Source organism: Anser anser (genome assembly GCF_964211835.1).
Source record: "Anser anser genome assembly, chromosome: 5".
Classification (NCBI taxonomy): domain Eukaryota; kingdom Metazoa; phylum Chordata; class Aves; order Anseriformes; family Anatidae; genus Anser; species Anser anser.
In genome coordinates, this window is record NC_139725.1 from 29,600,074 (window position 1) to 29,623,229 (window position 23,156).

General features: G+C 45.7%; 1 protein-coding gene across 7 annotated transcripts in view; it reads right to left on the reverse strand.

Moving 5' to 3' along the window:
• The window catches only part of ACTN1 (actinin alpha 1), an 87,132-nt gene that overhangs the window by 2,468 nt on the left and 61,508 nt on the right, over positions 1 to 23,156 (reverse strand). For 2 of the 7 annotated variants that reach the window (XM_083836792.1, XM_083836794.1), the window contains exons 8-20: positions 22,864 to 22,949; positions 15,859 to 15,951; positions 14,472 to 14,702; positions 13,801 to 13,948; positions 13,113 to 13,263; positions 10,580 to 10,688; positions 9,980 to 10,120; positions 7,699 to 7,881; positions 6,624 to 6,758; positions 5,653 to 5,832; positions 4,552 to 4,698; positions 2,469 to 2,549; positions 236 to 394 (exon numbers count right to left, since the gene is read on the reverse strand). In XM_083836792.1, the coding sequence (XP_083692918.1) occupies positions 236 to 394; positions 2,469 to 2,549; positions 4,552 to 4,698; positions 5,653 to 5,832; positions 6,624 to 6,758; positions 7,699 to 7,881; positions 9,980 to 10,120; positions 10,580 to 10,688; positions 13,113 to 13,263; positions 13,801 to 13,948; positions 14,472 to 14,702; positions 15,859 to 15,951; positions 22,864 to 22,949 (1,844 nt within the window). Of the gene's footprint in view, positions 1 to 235; positions 395 to 1,871; positions 1,938 to 2,468; positions 2,550 to 4,551; positions 4,699 to 5,652; positions 5,833 to 6,623; positions 6,759 to 7,698; positions 7,882 to 9,979; positions 10,121 to 10,579; positions 10,689 to 13,112; positions 13,264 to 13,800; positions 13,949 to 14,471; positions 14,703 to 15,858; positions 15,952 to 21,452; positions 21,539 to 22,863; positions 22,950 to 23,156 lie in introns of all 7 variants that reach the window. The other 5 variants (XM_083836796.1, XM_083836795.1, XM_083836798.1 and 2 more) reach the window with 5 other exon arrangements.

The window sequence follows — 23,156 nt, forward strand, 5'->3', positions numbered from 1 at the left end:
TTAATTCAATTTTTAATGCTACAGTGGGCAGCATAGTTCTGACTGACAGCGCAACAGGGCTTCCAATTGCCTTGGCAGGCTGCCGCTAACCCACACTTTAACCCTGCACTCCTCCAGCACTGCGCGGTGGTCCTGTGACAACACTCTCCTCGCTAGAGAGCACTCCCCTTGGAGACAGGAGGGAAAAAGGAAAGCAGGAGCAATGAAGATTGGAAAGGAGGATGTAGAGCCTCACCTTATCTCCAGCCAGGATCTTGAAGGAAGCCATAACCTGGTCAGCAGTATCTGTATCTGCTGTTTCCCGGGACATGAAGTCGATGAAGGCCTGGAACGTCACTACACCCAGGCGATTAGGGTCGACGATGCTCATGATGCGGGCAAACTCTGCCTCTCCCTGGGGAACAAGACAGTCATGTAAGCCAGGACACTTGGGCAGCAGTGCTATGAAAGTGGGGAGAAACTGTTCAGCAGCACATCTTACAGCTCGGAAAACAAAGCCAGACAGAAACAACTTCAACCTTTTGTCAGAATACTTTTTTTTAACCTGTCGTCTACAAATGCTTCCCACTCATTTGTTCTTTGGAATAAAATACTTTCAGCTATGACCTAGGATAACATCCAGCTCCATCTAGCTCTAGGACAACGCTCCTATCAGGGAACAATGTCATACAGACTTCAGGGGAAGATGCAGCTTTCTTTGTAATACATGTTGTGCTAGATGCCTGTAGCAATACTGGGAGATCTGCATTCCTCAAATCCTTTTACTTTAATTTACTAAAAGAGAACTTTTATGGTTCTCCTTAGCTGCCAGAACAGAATCCACCAGAAGAAACCTCTTTGGGGCCTTTAATAGTAACTAGTTCATCCTGATTAGACAGGCTTTGGAAAGGACTTGCAGATCTGGTGAGGCACAGGGAAGTATTAGCCTTTACAGGAAAGGTGCTACAGATAACTTTGCTAGAGAGGCCAAAACCTTGTAGTAGGATTTTTGTTCCTTTTTTATTTTTTCATATAAACAATTATCTGTTCTCATCTCTGGGACTCCTTCCTCCCCAGGTAAGGGGGAAGGGGAAAGCACAGCTGAGTCTTCTCCTGGGAATTGGCTCTTCTAACACCTCTAGATCAGTACACCTGCAAGATTAATTGAGGTGTCTAATCGAATGTTACTACAGCTTGGCCCACTACTTTAAAGAGTCTGTGTTTACACTGGGCTGATAAGTAAGGCAAATAAACACTGCTTTGCCTGGCATCAGGAGCAAAGATACTGAGCATACAGTTCAACATTTTTGCACTACGCTCTTCTCCTGCCCTTTAATGAACATCAGTCTTTGGGGAAGCTCTCCCCATTAGTTATCCTGCCTCTCAAGGTCCCCTGTTCCTGTTGTGAATATGCAGGTACTCTGGTGAGGAAAAAGCTACAGGGAAGATGACTGGAACTTGAACCTACTTACATGAACAGGAAGATCGATGTGAAATAAGTGAATGGGAGGAGTGGCATTTGAGTGTATTCAGAAATCAGGCTGTGAATATGTCCAGATGAGTTCAACTGATGCTCAGGGCTGGGGAGCTTATATGCCACTGTGCATACTGCACATAGCGATATGAAAAAGTTTATTGTTTCTTCCACTCGTAGCTGCACGGTTTGATAAATATATTTCTTATTTGACATACACAAGAATTAAGACAATGATTTCATTTTTTTTAACCTTCAGCTACTGCTGCGAGACAAGAATTTTACATGTGCTAGATTTAACTTCCACTGCTGGAAAACAAGACTGCGTTTACCTTGATTCGCTACACATTCTCCCTTTCTTTTTGAAGGTGGCTATAAGAATCACTTTGAACAGGAGTGACAGAGGGCTCTACATTACCATATTGTAACCCATGGAGATAAGGCAGGCTCGGAAATCTTCACAATCCATCATACCAGTCTTCTTCTACAGAGAGTGATGCAAAGATGGAAAAAGCCAAGAAAGAAAAGGGAGGCCAGGCCAGGGAGAAATGAACCCACAGGAGACATTACAAAGAATGAGTTTTAGGAAGAAAGTATTTACGGGACAATGAAAAACAATACAACACAGGTAGTTTGTGAAACCATAAAGAAATAAAGGTAGTTTTGGACATGGAACAGTTTACACACAGGGGACACAATGATGATGAAAAAGAGGAATTAAGATACCAAGCAAGACCGATTGAGAGACGGACAAGAGAAGGATCGTTAAGTGACACAGAAGTAAATGGAATAGTTTGAAGATATAAAGGGAATTTTCCAAAGACAAACAATTAGGGAATTAAGAAGGAATAGATACCAAGGTACATTTAGGGAGGAAGTAGTATAGAAAAATGATGCATATATAGTCAAACACAAGAATGACAGATGGATTAAGACAAACAAGAAAAGAAAGGAAAAAAACTGTTATTTTTTCATAGTTTAATATCTGGCTGTGTTCACCACTAGCTTTCAGTACCTGTGCATCGTTTCCAATATCGTAACCCAAGCTGATGAGACAGGCTTTGAATTCCTCAGGGCCAAGTGTGCCGGAGTGGTCCTGGTTATGCGGTGTGCCAGGCAGCAGGACATGCAGTGCCAGTGGGGTGACGGTGTGGGCAGAAGGAAGGGAGACACAGAGGAGATCAAAGGGAGGCAGAAAGACAACAAATAGGTGCACCATGCAGTGGGTGAAAGGAGGGAGAGGAAGAAGGACATGCAGATAGAAAGACAGGGAAGAAAAATAAAAAGTGCACAACATTAGATATCACAATGACATTTCAGGATGTGCTAAAAATGCTCTTGGAACAGTTCCTTCTGAGAAAGCTCGTCACATCTTGAGAGCATTTCAATGACAAAAACAGTCAATGCTCAGAAGCCTCAAGATCTCCATCTCCCAAGTGAATTACTCGCATCACTGCTTGTTATCCATAGTGCCAGAAGCCCTGTGTTTCGCTAGTAACCTGGAGTGCAGGTAAGCAGGCAGAGGCAGTGGGAAGCATTGCCTTATTCTTCTAGTCAAAAGTCCCACCAAAGGAGTAGGTGAGGGCAGGTATGTTTGGCAACACACCCGAGGAAGCTGAGCTGTCAGGGCATCCCAGGAACAGACAAAGAAAAACAGCTGAAGCTCAAGGGAGCAGTGTTATTGCTGTATTTATGAGACCTGCACATAAGGTGGAGCTTTGACTGGCAAGGCTGTTTGAAGTGCTCAGTTCTGAAAACAGCACTGCTGTACAGCATGGCACAACGTGGCTTGGCAGCTGCTCTTCCCTTTTCTCATTCCCCACTCCCCCAGTGTTTGGATGTACCCATGATCACAAACTGTGACAGGAACTGAGAATCCCCATTCACCCCACAGAATTTTAGCTCAGGACAGCCCCGGGCACTGAAGAACCCCTGCCTGCAGCCACCATCTCTGGCCAGAGAAAGAAAGCTACAGACAGGATTGTGGGGCAAATTCCATGTGACTTTCCTCAAACAATCAGCTTATTAAATCCAGCCTTAAGCCTTTGTAACTCAAATACACAGCTGAAGATTGGGAAAGACATTTTTCCTCTGCATTATCAGACTGTTGTGGAGGAAGGGGCAAATGATATGAAAGTCAAAATACAAAACTTACAGTGCTTTCTGGGTCCTTCTGCTAAGGAAAGAAGCTATGGCTTTGGTTTTCCTTTGGCAGCTAGAGAGGGGCTGAAATGGCTAGTGCTCAGCAGTCTGAAAATGTTGCCAGCCTCTGAGAGGGCAGGCTGCAGCCCTGTTCTCTGGAGACCTCTCAAACAGTCTGACTGGTGCAGCAAATGGTGGAGAGCACCTACATTTGCATCACTGACTTAGTATCTCTGCAGGCGCATGGATTTCCAGACAACAGTGAGGGGGCTGATAACTGAGCCTACAGAACCAGTCATGAGATGGTGTCAGGCTTGGGCTGCTGTCTCTGCCTCCCTGTGTTGACAGCTTTCTGATTTGTTTGGTAGAGGGATGCCAGCTGATGGCTTCTCCATGGAGAAGGAAGAGCTGCAAGGAGGGTGGCAAATCGAGGGGAGGAGGATTTCCTTTGAGGAATTCTTTTCTTATTGTACCTGTTAGTGCCTTGACACGTATCTCCACAGTAAGGCACGACAGGCTTTGCATCAGGATTTACCTGCATTATGTAATGTCATTCTGCGCATAGATCCTCTTGTTTGCTCCATACAAGAGCAATGCTGGTTTCTTCAGTACTGGTTTATGTGATGGTATATCAGAGCACAGGACAGCTGCTCCAAAGGATTTATAAACTATGGATTATAAACTAAGATAGTGAAGCTGGGGTAAAAATGTAATTTTCTAAATAAGCCTTCAAACTTTTTCACACTTTAGCTTTATTAAGAAACTTTCTGTTTCAGATATACTTCTCCTCCCAGGCTAATGATCTCTTGGCAATCTCCCTGCTCCACAGTAGTGGCATTTTTAAGAATTAAGCCTCTTCTATTAATCTAATTTTACTACAGTGACTGTTTGTTGTTGTACTGTGCAGTCTACGTGAGAGCTTGTAACTTACCAAGCTGCAGTCAGCACTTACTTACCCTGTCGAAATGGTTGAAAGAAGCCCGGAACTCGTTCATCTGTTCCTGGCTGATTCCTTTGGCATCACGGGTCAGAATCTGGTTTTCCACTTCATTGATGGTTCTAGCAATTGTTGTTAATAGCTGCTCCCAGCCCACTCGGATATGCTGGAAAAAGGAGGACAAGACAATTTGTAAATTAAAAAGTTTTTCTGCCTCCGAGGCCATTGGATCAAATATGCTACTTGTTACAAATCAAATGATCCTGGTGGCCAAGGTTGAAGTCCACTTGCTCAGAAACGCTTCCTTCTCATCCACATTGTAAGCCAACCGGATATTTAAAATCTGAATTTTGACTGTAAAAAACATTGAAGAGGCCAATTCCTTCTTGTAATAAAGTCTTGGTCTTACTGCAAACTTCTTTTCCTTGTACAGCAACACAGTGGGGGCCTTTAACACAAATGAGAATCAAACCCAATGCTTCTAGGACTCAGTTGGGCAGAAAACTCTCCTTACGTGAACCAAGAAAATAAATAAACCACAGTCCTTGAAATACATTGGTGCTCCACTGCATCTGCTGTTGTTCAATGAAGAGCTGGCCAGAAACCAAAAAGCAAGTTTCAAAGCCTGTCTGTGTTCTGCTGGACTCATGCTGAATTCAGTTTGCTTCCAAGAAACCTCACGTTGTCAACAGAAAGCCAGACTCTGATTTTAAAAAGGTTTTGTTGGACTTCTTTCTTCTGCAAGGCTGTAGCAACTCAAACTCACCAACGCTTGGCTGGTCTTTCTAATCCCGGCTAACAGGCTGCCACAGTCAGGTGGCAGGAGAAACAAGACCAGCCAATTTTTCAAGCAATACTGTTGATATCTCATTTAGGTTATTTCTACAGTCTGCATTTGGAAGAACAGTGGACCAGGTTGGTATGAAGTACAGCAAGGCTGAAAAGAAATTTATTAACATGTTGTTGCATGCTTGGCCATACTGTCAAGCTCTCCACTTTGCTGAGAACCACAATATTGCCTGAGCAGGATGTGGCTGGTGCTAACTGGCCACAACAGATCAGGCTGTCTGATCTGCTGGCACTACACTCCAGCAGGGAAAAGGCTTTGCAAAACATTTACCTCCATGGTGTAGTTGGTGTGCTTGTTGTCAAAGATAAGCGCCTCCTGGATCTGTTGGTGGTCTCCTTCCAACTGGTCAATCTTTGGTTTGTAATTCACAATGCTCTTCTCATACTGCCGCAAGTGGTTGAGCTGGTCCTCCAGGGTCCCATGCATCTCTATTGAAATGCGGCCAATCTCCTGCATTAAATTAACAAAGGGAAAGGAGTTACATCCCATTAGAAGGAAAAGCCTTAACATGGCTGACATTTAATGCAGCTATTTCATACTTGCATAGGATGATGATTCAGAGAAAAAAATCTCAGAGAGCAGTTACTTTAGATGAGCTGAGACAGTGTCAGCAAAAATTTCAGCAGAGCCTTGAACATTTTCCAAGTGGGGTGTGTCACATGAAATGTGTCTAATATAAAGATGCAAAAAAAGGAAACTGCATTCCATAAGCTAGTAAAGTAGCAAGAAAGATCTTTTGTTGATGTGCTGTCCTCCACTATTAGTCCCTTCATAAAGAAATGTCTGTAATTGCTCTCTTCTTTACATCTCCTACCATCAATAACAACTTCCTAGTTTTTCATCTCATCAACTCCAATTTTAATTCAAATCTTACCTAAAGAGAGAAGATTTCCATTAAAAATGTTTCTCTTCTGCTGATGTTTGACATGCTAGTTGTATATATTTTCTCATGTGTACCAAGATGTGTGCAATTGCAGTGAAAGCAGTTACGGAAAATATGCTTTTGATGTAGGGTCTTTCCCTTGCTTCACATATATTTGACTCTATTCAAATACCACTGTTCCCCGTTTTAAGTAATGTATTTTTATCACTTTACTGAAGAGTTAGGGGAAGGAAAGTAAAAGCACTTCAGTAATCAATATCAACCTTTGTATTCTCCATATTTTCTATGAAAGTTTCTCTTGCTGTAATCTCAACGAAGAATGACCAAAACAGTAGTCAAAAAAAAAAAAAAAGAATACCTCCATCTTGGTCTGGATCCAGGGTCCAATGACATTGGCCTGTGCACCAAACTGCTTACGAAGTCGTTCATTTTGCTGCTGGCGAGCGTGTTCTTCCATCAGTGCTTGATCCCTTCTAGGAACCAGCTGCCTCACCTAGAGCAAAGAGTGAAAAAGTGTGCATTTAATACATGCAAAGCTAAGTGAATAATAACTGTAGGAATTGATGCAAGGAAGGGGTAAGGTTTGGGGAGAGAGAAATGAGAGAGCCCCAGTGTGAGTGGGGTTGTGAAGGGGCTTCCAAAAGATGGTGAGGGCTGCCAGAAGCTTTTAATCCAGGACACTTTTGGGGGGAGCCCCAGGTGGGGTGCTTGTTGGACCTGGGCTCTCTCTAGGGTTAGGATTTGGAGACAGAGAAAGTACAGAGACCCACTGCGAGTGGCGTTGCAAAAAGGCCTGTAACGCCAGGATGAGGGGTGTCTGTACTCAAAAAAAGTGGTCATAAATTTTAGGCCTTGGCAGGGAGGCTCATGGAATGTGAATCCTATTCACTGCAGGACTGGAAATTCATCTCAGGCCATAAAAAGAAGCTTTCATCCACTATCTGGGGTTTTGGTGCCTGATGCAGGCTGAATCGTAGTAGCTGCAGATATCATTGATTTGGTGGTAAGAACCACCAGTGTAAACTGGTATTAAGATTATCTGCTCTTTTAGGATTACAGCGTTGGATGGCTCCTTGTCTGTGGAGACTGAACATCTGGAAGGTTGAATGGTGGAGAAGGATATTGACTCCCATGACATACTTACTTGCTTTTCAGGTCAAATGAGGACTTAAAATCTCAAAGTTCTTAATTTAGCATCTCTTGTTAAAAAAAAAAAAAAAAGGAATGAAAAGCGATGACACCCTTAGGCATATATTTTTAAGATGTCTTCCGATTCCAAGCACATGGCATTTGAGCCGAAAGCAAATGGCAAATGTGCAGGAGCTCAGCAGTAAACACAGAGGATAACTCAGATTAAATAATCCCCTTCCTGGGGTCCCAGTGACTGAGCAGCAGCCTCCCCCACACTGACTGCAAGGTTGTAAAGAACTCACATGTTCCCATTTGCCATTGATCTCCTGTGGGGTGATTGTAGTGTACGGATTCGTTCCTGCCATGTTGACGTGGTATGTCTGGACAATCTTTGAGACTTCATTGTGGATTCCCAGGATGGCCTGTCGCTCTTTGTCGGCATCTGGCAAAGTGGCTTTGAACTGTTCGTGGGCTGTGGTCAATCCCTGTGGAAGGAAGGCAGCAGCAAAGAAGAGCGTTAGTCACTGAGTAGCCTCTTCAGCAGATATATCCCCGCAGAAGTGACTGCAAAAGCTTACATATTCCCAGGATATAAAATAGGCTACTCTAACACACTTTCAGCACCTCCCAGCATCACTAAACAGGCTGTTTTAAGTAGTTAAATGAAATGAACTCTCATTTTCCCTCTCTTTGTTTCTGTCCCATGTTGACCAGGGACAGAAATCACATCCCAAAATATGATGGAATAATTCTGCCTTGTAATTTAATGGAACTGTTTCTCCATTATTGCTCTGTGAATGGCTCTCAGCCCCCTTTGGGAAGAACACTGGAGTACTTGTCTAAATGCACCACATTTTTCTTCGCCCACTAGGTATGTACTAGTTCTACATCAAAGATGATTTCAGATGAATAATAAAGAGTCAGATCCAGTCTGATCAGCGTAAGTTAGAAACAGGTGAAGGTCTTCCAGCCCACAGCAAACCTGAACAGGCAACATAAGCTTCTGTTGCTGAAAACAGCTTCCTCTCCCTGAACACAACAGGCCCTTTCTGTTGCCCATCTTGCTGTGGTGCCCGGACTGTGATCCAAGGACCGATGGTAGGGGCACACTTGCTGGTAGCCTGTGGACAGCTGACAAGCCAGTTGGTCCTGGCTCATTTCCCACTGCTTCTACAGGCCTTTAAGATACTTCATCCCAGAAGCCTGGAAGATCAAGACTAGGGAAGCAAACACAGGGGAAGAAGCAGCAAAACAAATGGGGGACAGAGAGGCATGTGCAGGGATAATGGAAGGAACAGCGTGGACAGAAGAAGGAATGAAAGTAAACCTCATGACTGACCACTTTCTTACAACACACACACTGTAACTAGTTTTGTAGAATTGCTTTCTTACATGGTGACTCATTACTTTGCAGCTGCTGCAGTGGCCACAGAAATGTAATGCAAGTCTGGGGGAGCTGGGAAACATTCTGCAGTCACAAAGAGATGATGGAAATGTTTAAATGCTGTTCAGATTTGTTCTGCATTATGAAACACTTAATGAACCCCTTTGTTCAGAAGGGAAGGGTGGAAGTAGCAAGTTGCAGTTCAGTAACAGAGCTCAAGCCTGGTTTGGGCTATTTCACTGCCTCTCTGACACCCTGGCTGCCTTGTGTTCTCTGTTCGCCTCCAATTCACTGCCTCACTGATGGCCATGTTGCTGTCAACCATTCTTGCAACAAACTCATCAGTTTTGACAAACTGAACAGGTCCTGAGAGAGAACAATGTCAGGAGGAAATTGTGGTGGTAGTGCAGCAGCTGGTAGGAGCAAGAATATCCTGGCTCCTCATCTCAGCCAGCTGAATCCAAATGAGTTCCTGGATTCTGTTCATGAGCCCATCAAGCAGAAGAAATAGTCCCCTCTGGAATCCAGAGAAAGGTAATTCCTGCTCCCAAAGGTCTGAAAATTACCTATAGATACCTCAAGCTCCTCAAGTTCATTTCATTACAGCCTTTCAGAAGGGGGAAAACTGAGATACTGTCCCTGTTGTCTTCAGGAGGTAAAAAGTCTTTGGCTTCAAATGGCAACGCACTAACAAAATAGAGAATCCTGCTTAGCACTGAAACCCTGCTGGCTGCTCAACAGCTGCCTTCGTGCCACATCACATAGGACCAAATGGCCTGAACATGAGACAACTGACTCACAGAATCTGAGAGCAGCACTAAGCTTTCTTCATTTGGATTAAAAAACAAACAAACAAACAAACAAACCAATAAACAAACAAACAAACACAGGACTCTAAAAGATCCTCTCAGCTTTCAAGCTCTCATTACTAAGACTGGAGTCACAATAAAAAACTCACTTTCAGTTCTTTGTACTCAGCTAGGATGGTGTGAACTTGTCTCATATCTATTCAGACAGTTTTTTTGTTTTTTTTTAAGAAATCAAGGGAAAACATAGTCCCTTTTGTTTCTCTTGCTAAGGCTGACTCACTAGAGCAGCATCTCCAAAACATGACCTACAAATTCAGCACCGTTAGGAATCCAGGAGATTCCTGATTTCCCTCTGTCCCAGCCTGGCTGGTGGAAATGACTGCTCTGTACCTGGATCTCCTCAATGGTGTGAACGATGAACGTGTCCTGCAGGTCCTCCATGGCCCCTTCCATCCAGTTATTGAAAGGGGCAGCTCGTTTGGCATATTCCAGGTACAACTGGTCAATTGTTTCCAGTAGCTTCTCTGTCCTCTGAGCGTACACAAAAAAAAAAAAGAAAGAAAATGAGGAAAGATGGTTAGAGAAGAATAATCACACAGATATGTGGATTCTCTGAGCTTTCAGACCTCCTTGGTGCTCCCAGGAGAGTGCTACAGTAAAAGTCTCTCTGCTGTTAAGATTACACACAAGATGGATTTCTTCCTCTCTCTGAGGGAAAAATATGAGGTCCATTGAAATTAAACAAACAAGGACAGTCTTTTCAAGAAGAATCAAACTACGGAACACAGGAAAGTAGAAACTAATCAATAGCCTGAGCAAACAAATGGTACCGTAACTGGGCTGGAAGCAGAGAAGCTGCCTAAGTATACGGAAATGTAGCCCTGGTTTACAGTCTGGGATGTTCCAGGAGAAATTGGCTGCTCACACCCACTGCGGCTTGCTTCCCACAAATGACCTACCCGTGTAATCCCAACTGGCAACATGTCTCACCTCCAAAGCTTCTCTACGTTTCTGGGTTAGGGCACCCAGATTATCCCACTGATCGCAGATCTTCTGGCACCTGGCATTGACACTTGGAGAATCGTAATAGTCCAGCTCACTATGAGGGGTGGGGAAAAAGGACAAAATAGCAAATTAAGACCTTTTGGAGAAGAAAGAGAAAACTTTATCAGCCTTAAGGACAGATGCAAACAAAGGGCTCATGGCCTCTGCAAGTAAGGCATGCCAGGAAGACAGCAGTATCTAGCTTTGGAGACACTGGCACATCAAACATCACGCACCAGGAAAAAAAACAACCCCCACCCAAGGCTGTAACAAACATCGGTTCTGGCTGCTTGATGGGGATAACCTGGCACTAGGGGAAGGGAGTAGAGACTTTTACTCAGGCTGGGATTAAGCAGATTAAAAGCAGCAGTACGCCCCTGTATTCTGCTCGAGAAAATCGAGCAGGCTAACTACCTGCATCTTGCACATCAGTAGAATGGGCAGCAAAGATCTTATTATGATCGCCAAGAACCTACGTACGATGTTCTAACAGTTGCATAGGAGAGGTGGCAACCTTCAGCAACAGTTGAAATACACAACCCATTCATTTATTTAGGACAATCCCGGAATTACAGTGTAGGTTTCTCTCTGGTATGCCTCATAACAGAGTGCTTTGCTGGGGTGTCTGTAGCTTGGCACTCCTGGAAGAAGGGCTGGTAAGAGTATGGCTGGGGAAAGGAGAACGTGGGGGTAGGCTGAGGGCTGTGGTCTTGTATTACTTTGTGCTCTTGGTTCTGCACATGATCAAACAGGGAGAAGCTTGCAGGCAGAGAGAGACCAGCCAAACTGGGAAGTGTCACCCATAAAAGAGAAGGTGGAATAACTTGCTGAGCTACTGAATGACCCTGGGCAATCTGATGAGCATTTCTCTTATGCAGTAATGCAGGTTTAAACAGTTTCCTCCTACTTCATTTCTTCCCATCATTGTATTGCCCCTCCTGAGGTGTGTGGGCTCGACTGTTGGTGGAGTCTTGTGGAAAACTAGTCATGAAACTGCCTTCGGCTAAAAATAACTTTTTCTTTGCTGGGTTTTTAATCCAGATCAGTTCCTTGATCTACTTTGCTGCACAGCCAGCACTGCAGCTGAAAGAACTGCTTCTGAAAGCCTTGCTGGTAACGCACCCAGGCCGGACCACTGGTGCTGGGGAGTGAAGCATGCCTGTGCATGGGCAGCCACAGGGGCTTCCTTCACACCCTCTCAATCTCCCTGGCAGTGTATCTCTGGATGAGGGAAGAACTCGGCCATCTTTTTTTCTGGGCACAGCACCTTTGCCGAGATGGGAGATGGCTTTTGGAAGGATGGCAGAGCCTTCTGTTCTCACACTTTGTAAGAAATCAGCTGTCCCCCAGCTTAGGGCCCAGTTTTCCCTGTCGCTATTAGAGCCGCAGCCGTTTTGTCTGGCATGTAGCATTTGCTTTGGAAGTGGCAGGTCAGCTAATGCTTGCTGACTAGCCAGCCTCAGTTTTAATCTTACTGACATGGAGGATTGCCTTGAACCCTCCTCCTGTTCCAAGGTCAATCCTCCAGTGGTCAAGTGAGCACTTCTGTAAATCTTTGTTGGTAAAGGAGGTAACGATCTTGATCCAATAATCCTGATTTTTTAGGGAAAAACAGTCATTCAGCCCAAGAGAGATGATCTAGCCCAGATACTGTCTAACTTGAAATAGGCTAGTGTGATATATAAATATTTTTAACAATGGGAAACAAAGTCAAAGCCAAATTGTTCAGACTGTTTTTGCCAAGGAACATGCAGGGCTTCAAAATCTCTCTCCGTGCAACAGAGGCAAGCTCTCCCTGGCAATCAGCCTCACACTCTGATGGGACCCCGTTTCACCCAGTAACCTGTGTCACGCCTCAATCCAGGAAAAGGAGTGGGGGTGAAGGTTTCTAAGCCGGGGGAAGCCCAGAGAAAATGAGCTGCTGTAAAGAGTCCCTGGTGCAAGTCCCAACTGGAATGCATGCAGTGCATTATTCCTGGGGCAAAGTGCTTGCAGTGGCAATAGAGACCACCATGGGCTGAAACAATCAGCAGACTATTTTCCTCAGCAGTAAGGCCTTTTTTTGATAAAACAGAGCAAACTGGGAGTCCCTGGAGTGCCTGCTATCCTCTGCTGTTTCCTTCTGTTCCTGGAAAAGTAGGACAGTGTTACAGCGCTGCAACCTAACAGGGGCCAGAGGCAGGTCAGGCTCTTTAGGAAAGGGTTCACGGCAGTATAACAAGCTGGAAGAGGATGGAAACTTGGCTTGAGAATGTAATTCTGCCTCCCCCTCATCGGCACCGACGACTCAACCATTTTCTGGCCTGCTTTTCTGGTATGTCTAGATACTGGAGAACAGTATCCTAGATACTGTTTGGAAACACTAGGACTTCCCAGCATTTTTGTATGGGGATGGATTCATGGCTCTCCAGAGGGCAGAGGGCAAAGCTGATCAAGTCTCCCTGGCCCCAAGGATCGGATGTGCGTCGCGGTGCCGTACTTGAGCTCTTGTGCAATAGCAGCAATCTGTTCCACGCGGTCCTGGTGCGCAGCCAGGTCGCTCTCAAAGGCCTCGTGTTTCTTCAGCAGGGCCTTGATCTCCGAGAGGGTAGCGGTTTCGTAATCCTTCTGCTGCAGCATTGCTTCCTTACCTGAGGAGGGAGCCAAAGGACAAGAGAATGAAGGACAGGACCCAGTGCCCCCGAAGCCAGCTCCCGGGCACCCAGACAAACCTGGGGCCTTTGCTGGGGTACCTGCCCCACTCCAGACACCCTGCCCGAGGCTTGCCCTCGTGCATGCTTGCCTAGAGATGCACAATTCTCACTTTCAAACGAGTGAGTTTGCCATTAGCAACAGATATGGGCAGGCAGTGCAGCTCAAGCCGTTGCAGTCACAGTTTATACTGGACTCATCTCACTATGCTGTTCCTGTAAATGCCAACTGTGGTATTTACTTTACAGTAACCTTTTCTCTGCTCTGTAGCTCTATTCAGTCCAAAAATCTCCCTTTGGCATGGTTAGGGAATGCCAGTGCAGAACAGAGGTGATTTTTGTGATTTTTTTTTCTAATAAAGTAAGAAATGAGCCTAGCACTCTGGAGAAGAAAATCTCATAGAGAACCCATATAAGACCCATCTTTTCCCCTCTACATAACTGACAGCAATAGGAAGCACATAGGTTGGCATTTACCATCTGTCCAGGACTCGTGAATAGATGCCTTCTGCCGGAACTTCTCTGCCAGGTGATCCAGCCTCTCTAGCCTCCGGATCTCATTCAACAACCACTCCTCGTAGCCCTTCTCAGCCTGCTCTAGGCCACCCCAGGCATTGTTTATATCCTAGAGACAGGAGCACGGGAAGAAAAGGGAGGTTAGAAGATGGGGGAGAAGATGTGCTTCAGCATTAATCCCAGAGGGCTACATGGCTCAAATTGGTTGGAGAGAGTGGGTGTGTGTGCTTTTAATCTCAGAAGGTTGTGCAGACAGGTCAGGAAGACAAAGTGCCAGACTTAAGATAAGCAGGCCTAGCAGTGTCAAGATATATCAGTCTGCACACGAAACCCTCTCTATACACTCCCTCACATGAAAATATAACAAAATCCAATTATTTCTGAATTAGAAAGAATGAGAGGCACCCAGACATCTCCTCATAAAGACATGCAACTTGTGAAAAGCCTCAGAGTCTGGTTTAGGTACAGAGGAGCAGTGATTCCTTGTTCCTCTCTTATTATGGACTCACTGAACTACATTCTGTAGGGTTTCTGCCACAGAACAGCTCACTCCAGAGGCTGGCATTGCTCGGCCCAGTTCCATTTTTTTGGACACAGCTGGAGAATATATATGCTCAATTGCCCCCACTCACCGAGACCATCTTCCCTTCTGAAGGCATGAAGGCTGGCCTGTTGCTGAGCCGTAGCTTGGTCTGCAAGGTGTTGAAATTGATCTCAAGTTGGCACTTCTCTTGGACTTTGGGGGGCTTGTGCAAGCGGCGGTAGTCCCGGAAGTCCTCCAGTTTCTGCTGCATGGCTTGCATGGTGTTCTCTGGTGCCCGGTTCTCCAGCCAGGGGATGGTGCGACGGATCCACTCCAGCAGCTGAAAAGAACAACAAGAAGCCTTGAATTGAAATTGTGTTAAAACTACAGCTGTTGGTCTGATCTCATTAGGGGCCACTTACTTTTATGCTTGCTGTCAGAAAGGTTCTGCCATCAGCAGGGCTAGTAAGGAAAACCTTGCTAGCTTTTTGGGAGTATGATTTTTTTTCTTATGAGCAGCCCAGTCCCTACCACACTGAGTAGTACTGCTTGTTGCAGCACTGCTAGCACAACATGCTTAAGTCATAGATTTCACATAATCAGGACCAAACTACATCCTCAGACTGCACTAAATGAATCCTAGAATTTTGCTGGACTGCTGCACAACTAATGGATGCTGTAAGCCATATTAGCTCCAGAAGAATCTGACAGGAGAAAACAAGCTGTTGCCTCCAGTTCCAGGAGAAAAGCCATGTTTTTTTCTCTCTAGCTTCTTAGAAGTCAGCATTGCTCTTTGAATTGCCCTCTTTCACAAGCCAATGTCAGGGAGCTGGCAAGGTGCTAATGCAATGGGCAGTCTGTAGCGTGAGTGAAGTAGTGTCATATGCTTTTTAAACAGGCTGAAACGAGGCTCATTGGCGATGTTTGACCTTTTGTTCTCCATCTTCCCTTCCCTACTTATCTTTCATAAACATACTCCAGTCCACATTTGGTCACTTCTGGAGTTTCACATCTGTCAGGCTTCTCAGTTAACCAACGCAGCCTCCAGCTTGTGTTGTACACAGATTCTTCCCAACTATCAGCAAAGGCATATTTCTTTCCTCAGTTATCTCTAACTTCCATTCTCTCTGATCCAATTCCTGACTTCTGCAGTATATTGGCATGCAATATGTATGAAAGATATTATGATGTTGTACAGTCCTGAGCAAGTCAAGACAGTTTGAGTTTTACTTTAATTTTTTAGTATTTCTGTGGCTGCTCCTGATAAACTGAGAAACTCAAAACTGCTCCATGGGGAAAATTCCTTTTTAAAGCAGATTTTTCTCTTCTTTAAGATGTAATTCAACCTTTCATTTTCCTCAATCTAGAAGGGAAAAGAAAATAAATTTCTAGGAAAACACAGGCCAATAGCACTCCCTAGGATTAACTATCAGGGATAAATGCAATTCCTTTCTACACAACACCACCCAGAAACCAACAGCACCATGGACACCTACATCACTGGCCAGTTTTTCGTAGTCTTCCATGAGCTGTTCATTCTCTTGGTTGACTGCCAGCACCTTGCAGATACGATTTGCTGCTGTCTCCGCCTGCCAAAGAGAAGAAAAACAGGAGAGGGGGAAAAGTGTGAAAAAAATATAAGCCAAAGCTTGCAGCTTAGCTTCCTGCTACATACCTGTGGGTAAAGTCTCCTAACCTTGGCTCTTACAGTCTGACTGTGCTTCAAAAATATCTGTCCTGACCTCTTTGCTTTCCATCTGACCTTCTGTAACATTTTTTTTTCCCTTCTCAGGTGACTATGTTCTTTCAGGGATTCTGAGTTCAGCTGACCCCAGCCCTGTGTGTCGTGAGATGAACACATTTCTCTGCCATTTCTGAAGCTGCTCCTACAAGAGGGCCCTGTTGTTTGCTTCCTACAGAAGGACCCCTGATGCCACTTTACAAAGGCAGGGAGCTTCTGTCACCAACTCCACTCTCCTCACCACCATTCAGAGCTCCAACACCAGGAACTGAGTGGTGTCAAACTGATGAGCCTCTCTACATGCTTTTACCTAAGGAACACACTACCTAAACACAGTTAATCTGCACAGAATCACAGAATGGCTTGGGTTGGAAGGCACCTTTAAAGCTTATCTAGTCCAACCCCACTGCCATGGGCACGGACACCTTTCACTAGATCAGGTGAATGCATATGTTGCACTTTGGAAATTTTCTAGTTTTGTTTTGAAGATAAAGTAGTAGACACCCTTGAGCTTAATTTCAGCCCAGCAGATGTCTTCCAGCACTCCCTGTATTTCTGGCATCCATCACAGGGCCACATCTCCCAGCATCTTGCTGCATGACACCTACCATGTATTCAGGTTTGCATGATCCAGTTGAGAAGAGGATTTTTCCCCCTTTCTGGATAATAATTCTGCTTACTCTCCCAAAGCAAATCTCACAAAAAAGAGCCTGTTGTTACTACTATTTAGTTTCCTTTTTTTTTTTCCCCATTATGGGACCAAAACCTGGCTCTCTGCAGGGAGCTGGACATGTTAAAACATGAAGTTGGAACAGAACAATGCTCAGAAAAATCCCAGCTATGAGCTCAAGAGCAAACAGTCTGCCCTGAAGTGCCATGAAAGTGTTTGGCACAGCAAACATACAGCAGGCTGGTCCTTGTACAGCATGTATCCATGGATCTGCACAGCTCCCTTTATTATTACGGCGGTAGGTGCAAGGCCATAAAGCCTTGGAGGACGTGGCCCTGTGATAGGTGCCTAGAGATTGCTCAGCATCCTCTTACCACAGCACAGTTATCACTCTGGTGCCCGGGGTGGGTGCTGGAGCTCCCCGTACGACCCCTGTGGAGGACTTCTCCTCACTCACTTCCTCACTTGCAGAGGCCAAGTGGAGATGAAGAGGAGGGCACACGCCAGCGCTACAACAGAGCAGTCATCAGCACTGTGCCCTGCCTTAAGACTCTGTGTGGGACTGATGACAAAAGAAGTTTTGCCAAGCTTATAGCTGGCAAGTTTCAACCTCTTTCTATTTTTAAAAGGCCTTTCATTATCTGTTTATTCAAGGCCATTTGAGAAAAATCCTCTAAATTTTGCAGCTGACGTGAGGCAGCAAGAACAGCAATAAAGTCACAGGCTGTACAGTGACATATGGATTGCGAAGGTCTCGGGGGATATGATGATCTTAGTTATTTGTAAGAACCTCTAAAAATGTATATTCAGTGATCTGTCCCTTCATCAAAGTGGGCCAGCTAGCAGATGCACAGACATTAACTAATTAGAAACACATCAGAGGGAACCATACAGGAAAAAGTCATTTCATTTAAAAAAAAAAAGTAAAAAATGTAAATGATGATTGCATTTAAGAAAACTTGTACTTTGATCTGTTTTTAACAGAAGTTTTTACTTTAATGGAGTGCTTTTTGATATCCAGAGAAAACTTTATAGGCACGAGACTGAATGGTCTGTTAAAAAGCCAGTGCCAGAGCCCTACCACGATGTGCCCAGTGGCTGCAGGAACTGGCGGTGCCAAATGTTTGTATCAGTCTTCCCAGAAGAGGAGCTCCCTGCACACTCTTAACTCTCCTTTGCTTTTTTACCCCTGGAGCTCGCTGCAGCAGCAGCCAGCTGTGCAGGAAGGACCCCATTTTGCACAGGCATATTTACATCTATCTGACGATAGATTTCCTCCAGCTGCCCAGGTCTGCATGTGTATATATGTGTTGAACATCTGTCCAAACACAAAAGCCCTCTGAATGTCAGCAATTACGGCATTATTTGTGTTATCTTAACGGTTGACATGCAGAGGCCAATCTTCTTCCTCCCCTGTACCAGTACTTGCTGCTCCGTGGTTCTTTCCTACTCCAGACTGCTCCGTGTAAGGGTGCTCTATGCAAGTGCCTGCTCTGTGTAAGTAAGCAGCAGCAGGAAAGGCTCTGTGGCAACTGTGACCACTCACGTCATGAGCAACGTGTTACACTGACTTCCTCTGAGCGTGGTAGGACAAAAGGCTCCCAGCATTTTCAGGTGACCTCCACAAATACACCCCGCACTGCTACTTGTGAGCAGTTCTGCGGAGATGACCACCTCAGTGAAACGCTTTCAGGTAAAAGAAGAGTTGCACACTAAAGTGTTTACACGAGACCAAGGCAGTTCCCCCTACATCTTCATTAATGGAGCGGAAAAAGCCATTTTGTCTTCCCCATACTGCTTAAGGCAATGATGCACTTGGGATGCTCAGGTTGGGTCCAAACAAGGCAGGATGCCCACAAGGCATGGAGCAGCCCTGATAAGCCAGATGCACCATCCTGGGGTCTGAAATCTACATAGCTGGATTCTCTGAGGATTTGTGTGAGCTGATCAGCTTTGGTACAGCATGGCACTAAGACGTTATACTACTTACTCTCATCAAAGATCATGGAGGGAGGGTGAGACTAGGGTATTCTGCTTGATACTGCAGTGCTGTTAGATATCTATGTCCTGTTTGGTGGGCTCGAAATGGAAACCTGATTAGCCAAAGAATAGCAGAAGTAGCAGTAATTTCTCTGCCTACTGTCTTTTCTCTAATTCTCAACCCTGACTTGGACTGCTTAGGATGGAAGTGGAGTTGTGTCTCTAGCTCTTGGTCCCAGGTCTCTTCGGCGAGGGCGATGACAAAGGAAGGCATTCCCCCAGTGTGCTACGTAGGGAGGGTGCCTGCCTGTTGCTGCCCTCTGGCCTCAGAGGACCACCTCAGAATACTGTATGCCAAACACAATCTTTTAATAAAATAGCAAAACGTTAGTTAGAAATTTTCACCCCAGAAATAAGGTTTACAAAATATTAAGCCAACCAGTAGTAAACAATCATGCATTTAGTGTGAAAGTCAGAAGCAGTTAGAAAACAAGCAAACCAACCAAAGCAAGTATACCTACATATATATACTTATATATATATATATAACAAAATGGCATAAAGAAAAAGCAGCCATCTACACACACGTCAGGCTGGGGACCCTGTACCTTCAAAGGCTCAGTATAAGAGAGTGAAAGAAGCAGAAAGCGGCTCATGGGACTTCCCCTTCAGGACTGGTGGCAGTAATGAAAAATCTGAATGAAAAATGGAGTGATATCACAGTAAGTCACCTAACCATGCACAAGGCAGCAACATGTTACAAGACACTTTGGGCTGGGGCTTGCACTCAGCAATCACTCTGCACTTGCCCTGGGATTTGAATCTGTGTCACTCAGCAGCTGCCTAATGTATGGCTGGGGCAGCTCCAAAAAGGAACTGGGCCCCTCCTGCCAGCTCTCCGCTGAGGTGCTGGCCCATCAGGCCTACTAAAAATTTAATTAATGATTAAATCTTTTATCTTCCCTACAAGCCAGTTAGACCACATCGGTTTGAAGCTTTATTAACAAAGAAGCTCCATCGCTAGTTCTTGCCCCAGCTACTTGGTTCAGGTCCTGAGGCAGCAGAAGGTTGTTTTCAGTTATCCCAGCAGACCTAGCATCCACCCCAATTGCTGATGAGAACATGAGACCTGCTGAGCAGGTTTCCAAAGGGTGGAACGGGCGCAGAGAGAAGAGGAGGGGATTGGAGAAGGACACAGCCACTTCTGCAGCAGGCTACTACCCTCCTTGTATTCGTGGTTTGCCCTTTCTTCGGGTTAAGCAAGGAGCAATTCCTAAGGGGCACCTGGCAAACAACAGGCCTTATCGCTGGGCTGGCGTGAGTTCTGAGACTACAGTCGTCAGAGGCAAGGATCAGCTGGATGGAGCTTGCAGCCTGGTGTTAGGGGTTTTGAACTATTCACAAAGCAGGATCCCACTGGACAAGTCCTGACTACATAAATCATGCCAAGCGGGCAAATCTACTGCACTGCTGTGGAACGTATTTCCAGTTCCTTGGAAAGCAGATAGCACCATCTCATTCATACGAAACACAGCAGGGAACAAAAAGCTTCACCCAAAAAGCTGCTCCCTGGAACCTATTGCCTGTTTTTGCCCTCTGAGAACCAGCATCAGCACAGTATCTATATCAATGCTGCAACCATCAGCACCGTTTTGCACAAAAGAGATGGAGCCTTTCTGGAGTCAAGTTACCCCTCAAGCTGGGCAACGCACGGACTGGGTCTCAAACAGAAAAGGCCTGGTGAGAGAAACAAGTTACGGAAACAGGGAGATTTTAATTCCCGTATATAACGAGAAGAATCCAGTCCTGAGTTTTGGATTTTATTGTTCCAAAGCTCATAGTCTGAAATCTGCAATGATTTCGTGCAAAGGCTGCAGCCCAGACAGGCTATGGTATGGGGGGAAAGGCTGGAACTTTTGCTTCTGTTGAAAGGATTGCAGGGCAATTTCCATTTTGCAGGAAGTTCGCCCAAAGAACGTGCCTGTGAGTGACTGGTTCCTCTGAGGAGAAATGTCCCAGTGCCAGGCAAAGAGACTCTGGGGTAAAGAGGAAGTAGGACTGAAGCTACAGAAATGGGCAAAGCAGAGGAAAGAGAAATAAAACATACAGGTGGTTTGGGAGGAGAATGACTATAGAGAAGCAAGGAATGGAGAAGTGAGTGTGTGTGGGAAAGCTCAAGGCCTGGTAGGGATGACCTTCATGGCTGGAGCACAAAAGTACTCCAAAAGAGGCTACCACCGTGTAGTCAGCTGACATGATACAATCTAGGAAGCGATGACTGACCTAGCAGAAGCTGAGTGAGAACAGAAGGCAGGCAGCTCAAGGGAGACAGGATGCAAAGTCCTGGGCCAGACCGATCAGATTACGGCACTTCTGGAGATGCATCGCCTGGCCAGGATGATGCCCGCTAAGTCACTGACAGGGTGTTGACTGTGTCAGAGCAGACACTCATTCCTCTTTCTACGCCAGCTTAATCAATGCTTTCTCCACTGCTGGGACATGAAAACTGGAGAGAAGGAGCAGCTGTTTGGAAGGACATCTAAATCACTTCTCCAGCAGGGCTAGAGCTGGATGGGGTGCAGCAGAGACTGCTCAGCCTCGGCACTGCGCCGGGCGGAGGGGCTGGAGCCTTCCTCGGTGGAGAGGACGAGTGGGCAGGGCAGGGAGTGGGGAGGGGGTTGTTAGCGGTAAAGTCTCACCTTCTGCGCCCCTGAGAAGGCGTGGTAGTAACATGAAACATAGGTCATTATGGCCTTCTCATCCGGCCTTAGCGTGCCTATAATATCTGTGCAGAGAAGGAAAAGAGGTTGAAAGGATAAAGTAAGAAGCAGCACATAGAATAAAACAAAACAGTCATGGGTGGCGTGAGAGAGGGGGAGAAAACTTCCCATCATGCAGAGCAGGACAGGCCAAACAGATTTCCATGCGGAGCTGGGAGGTCGGATCAGAAGGTGGCTAGCAGCGTTGGCTTGTGGCTCGAAGCGGCACCCCTGCGCCCTCCCCCCGCATCCAGGAGGGTCCTGAGCTGAGGATCGGGGCTCTGCACCTTCCCAGCTGTGGTTGGAGGGTACAAACGGGCTGTCGGAAGGTGTTAAGGGCTGTGCCCGAGGCCTTGCTGCACACTGAGGAGCTGCAGAGGTCAGAGCCTTCCGAAGCAGCGTGCTTCCTACACGCTGCCTGCTCTGCTTCACCACGCACTGCGCGCTCCTACGGCACTCCAGTATGCTGCTGGGTTTTGGCCAGAGATGTTTACAAGGTCTCACCCACAAAACGTTTCCCTTAAGTGACTCCGTTACCAACAGGATAATGGCAAAGCCAAACACGGCGAGGACTCTGCCTGATTTTCAGCATGGTGGGTGAGGAAAGGTTAAAAGGAAACAAATGAACAAAGCCAGGCATCTCAGTCATGATACAGTGCTCTGTTCATATATCACCACAGAAGTACTCATTAGACATGCTTTGTAAGACCCAGGTGAACTGGGACTGAATTTGTGGCATGACTCAAGAAAGCAGCAGGTTTGGACCTTGAAGCACAGGTGTGGCAACCTGCAGCATATATAAGGTAAAAGATAAAGCTTTGGGTATTCATTGAACCCAACATAAAACCACTAAGTCAGCTCTGTTACCCCATCTTTCTAAAGAAAACAAAAAAAGTGAATAAGTATCAGCATTGTTTTGCATTGTTTCCAGTGGGGTCAGCCTGCAGTGAGCAGCTGAGCAGAGCAATCTGTGGTCTCCATCTTTGTGAAACCAAGCATTGTAGCTCAGATTTCCCAGACACAGGGAGTGCAGGTCCCCAGCCACCAGGGCAGCAGTTTGGAAGGCAAATGGAGAAGGCTCCCCTCTTTCTTGGCCTTTATGAGCATGCCAAGGCACTGGCATATATAAGTGCCACTGGAACAGCAATGCTAACTATAGGGAAGTAGGACTCCTGGCTCCCTTGCCCCATGTACTGTGTCTGGGGCACCACTTTGAACCAACAGCCAACTCTACCAAAAACATAATAAAGATGCCCGTAGCTAGAGAGGAGAGAGAGAAAGAAAAAAAGGTTTGGACATTAGCAACGGCACCAGGTGTGCTCTGTGGAGGGAGCTTGGGATCCTGTGATACCTTCTGGGCTCCTGAGAAGGCGTGGTAGAAGCTAGAAACATAGGTCATGATGGCTTTCTCGTCAGGACGGGCAGTTCCAACAATGTCTGTCAAAAAAAACCTCACGTTAAGAGCATAACCAACTGATGGGAGGAAAGTAAAGGAAGGGGAGAACCACAACTGTCCAGGAGGCCTGCTACGGTATACACTTGTCATAGCAACTCTCAAGAGCTTCCCAGCTTTGTCTAGAAAATGTATCTCTCTCAGAAGCCAAGATTACCCTTTCTGGTTCCCCTCCCTCATGATAAAATTGC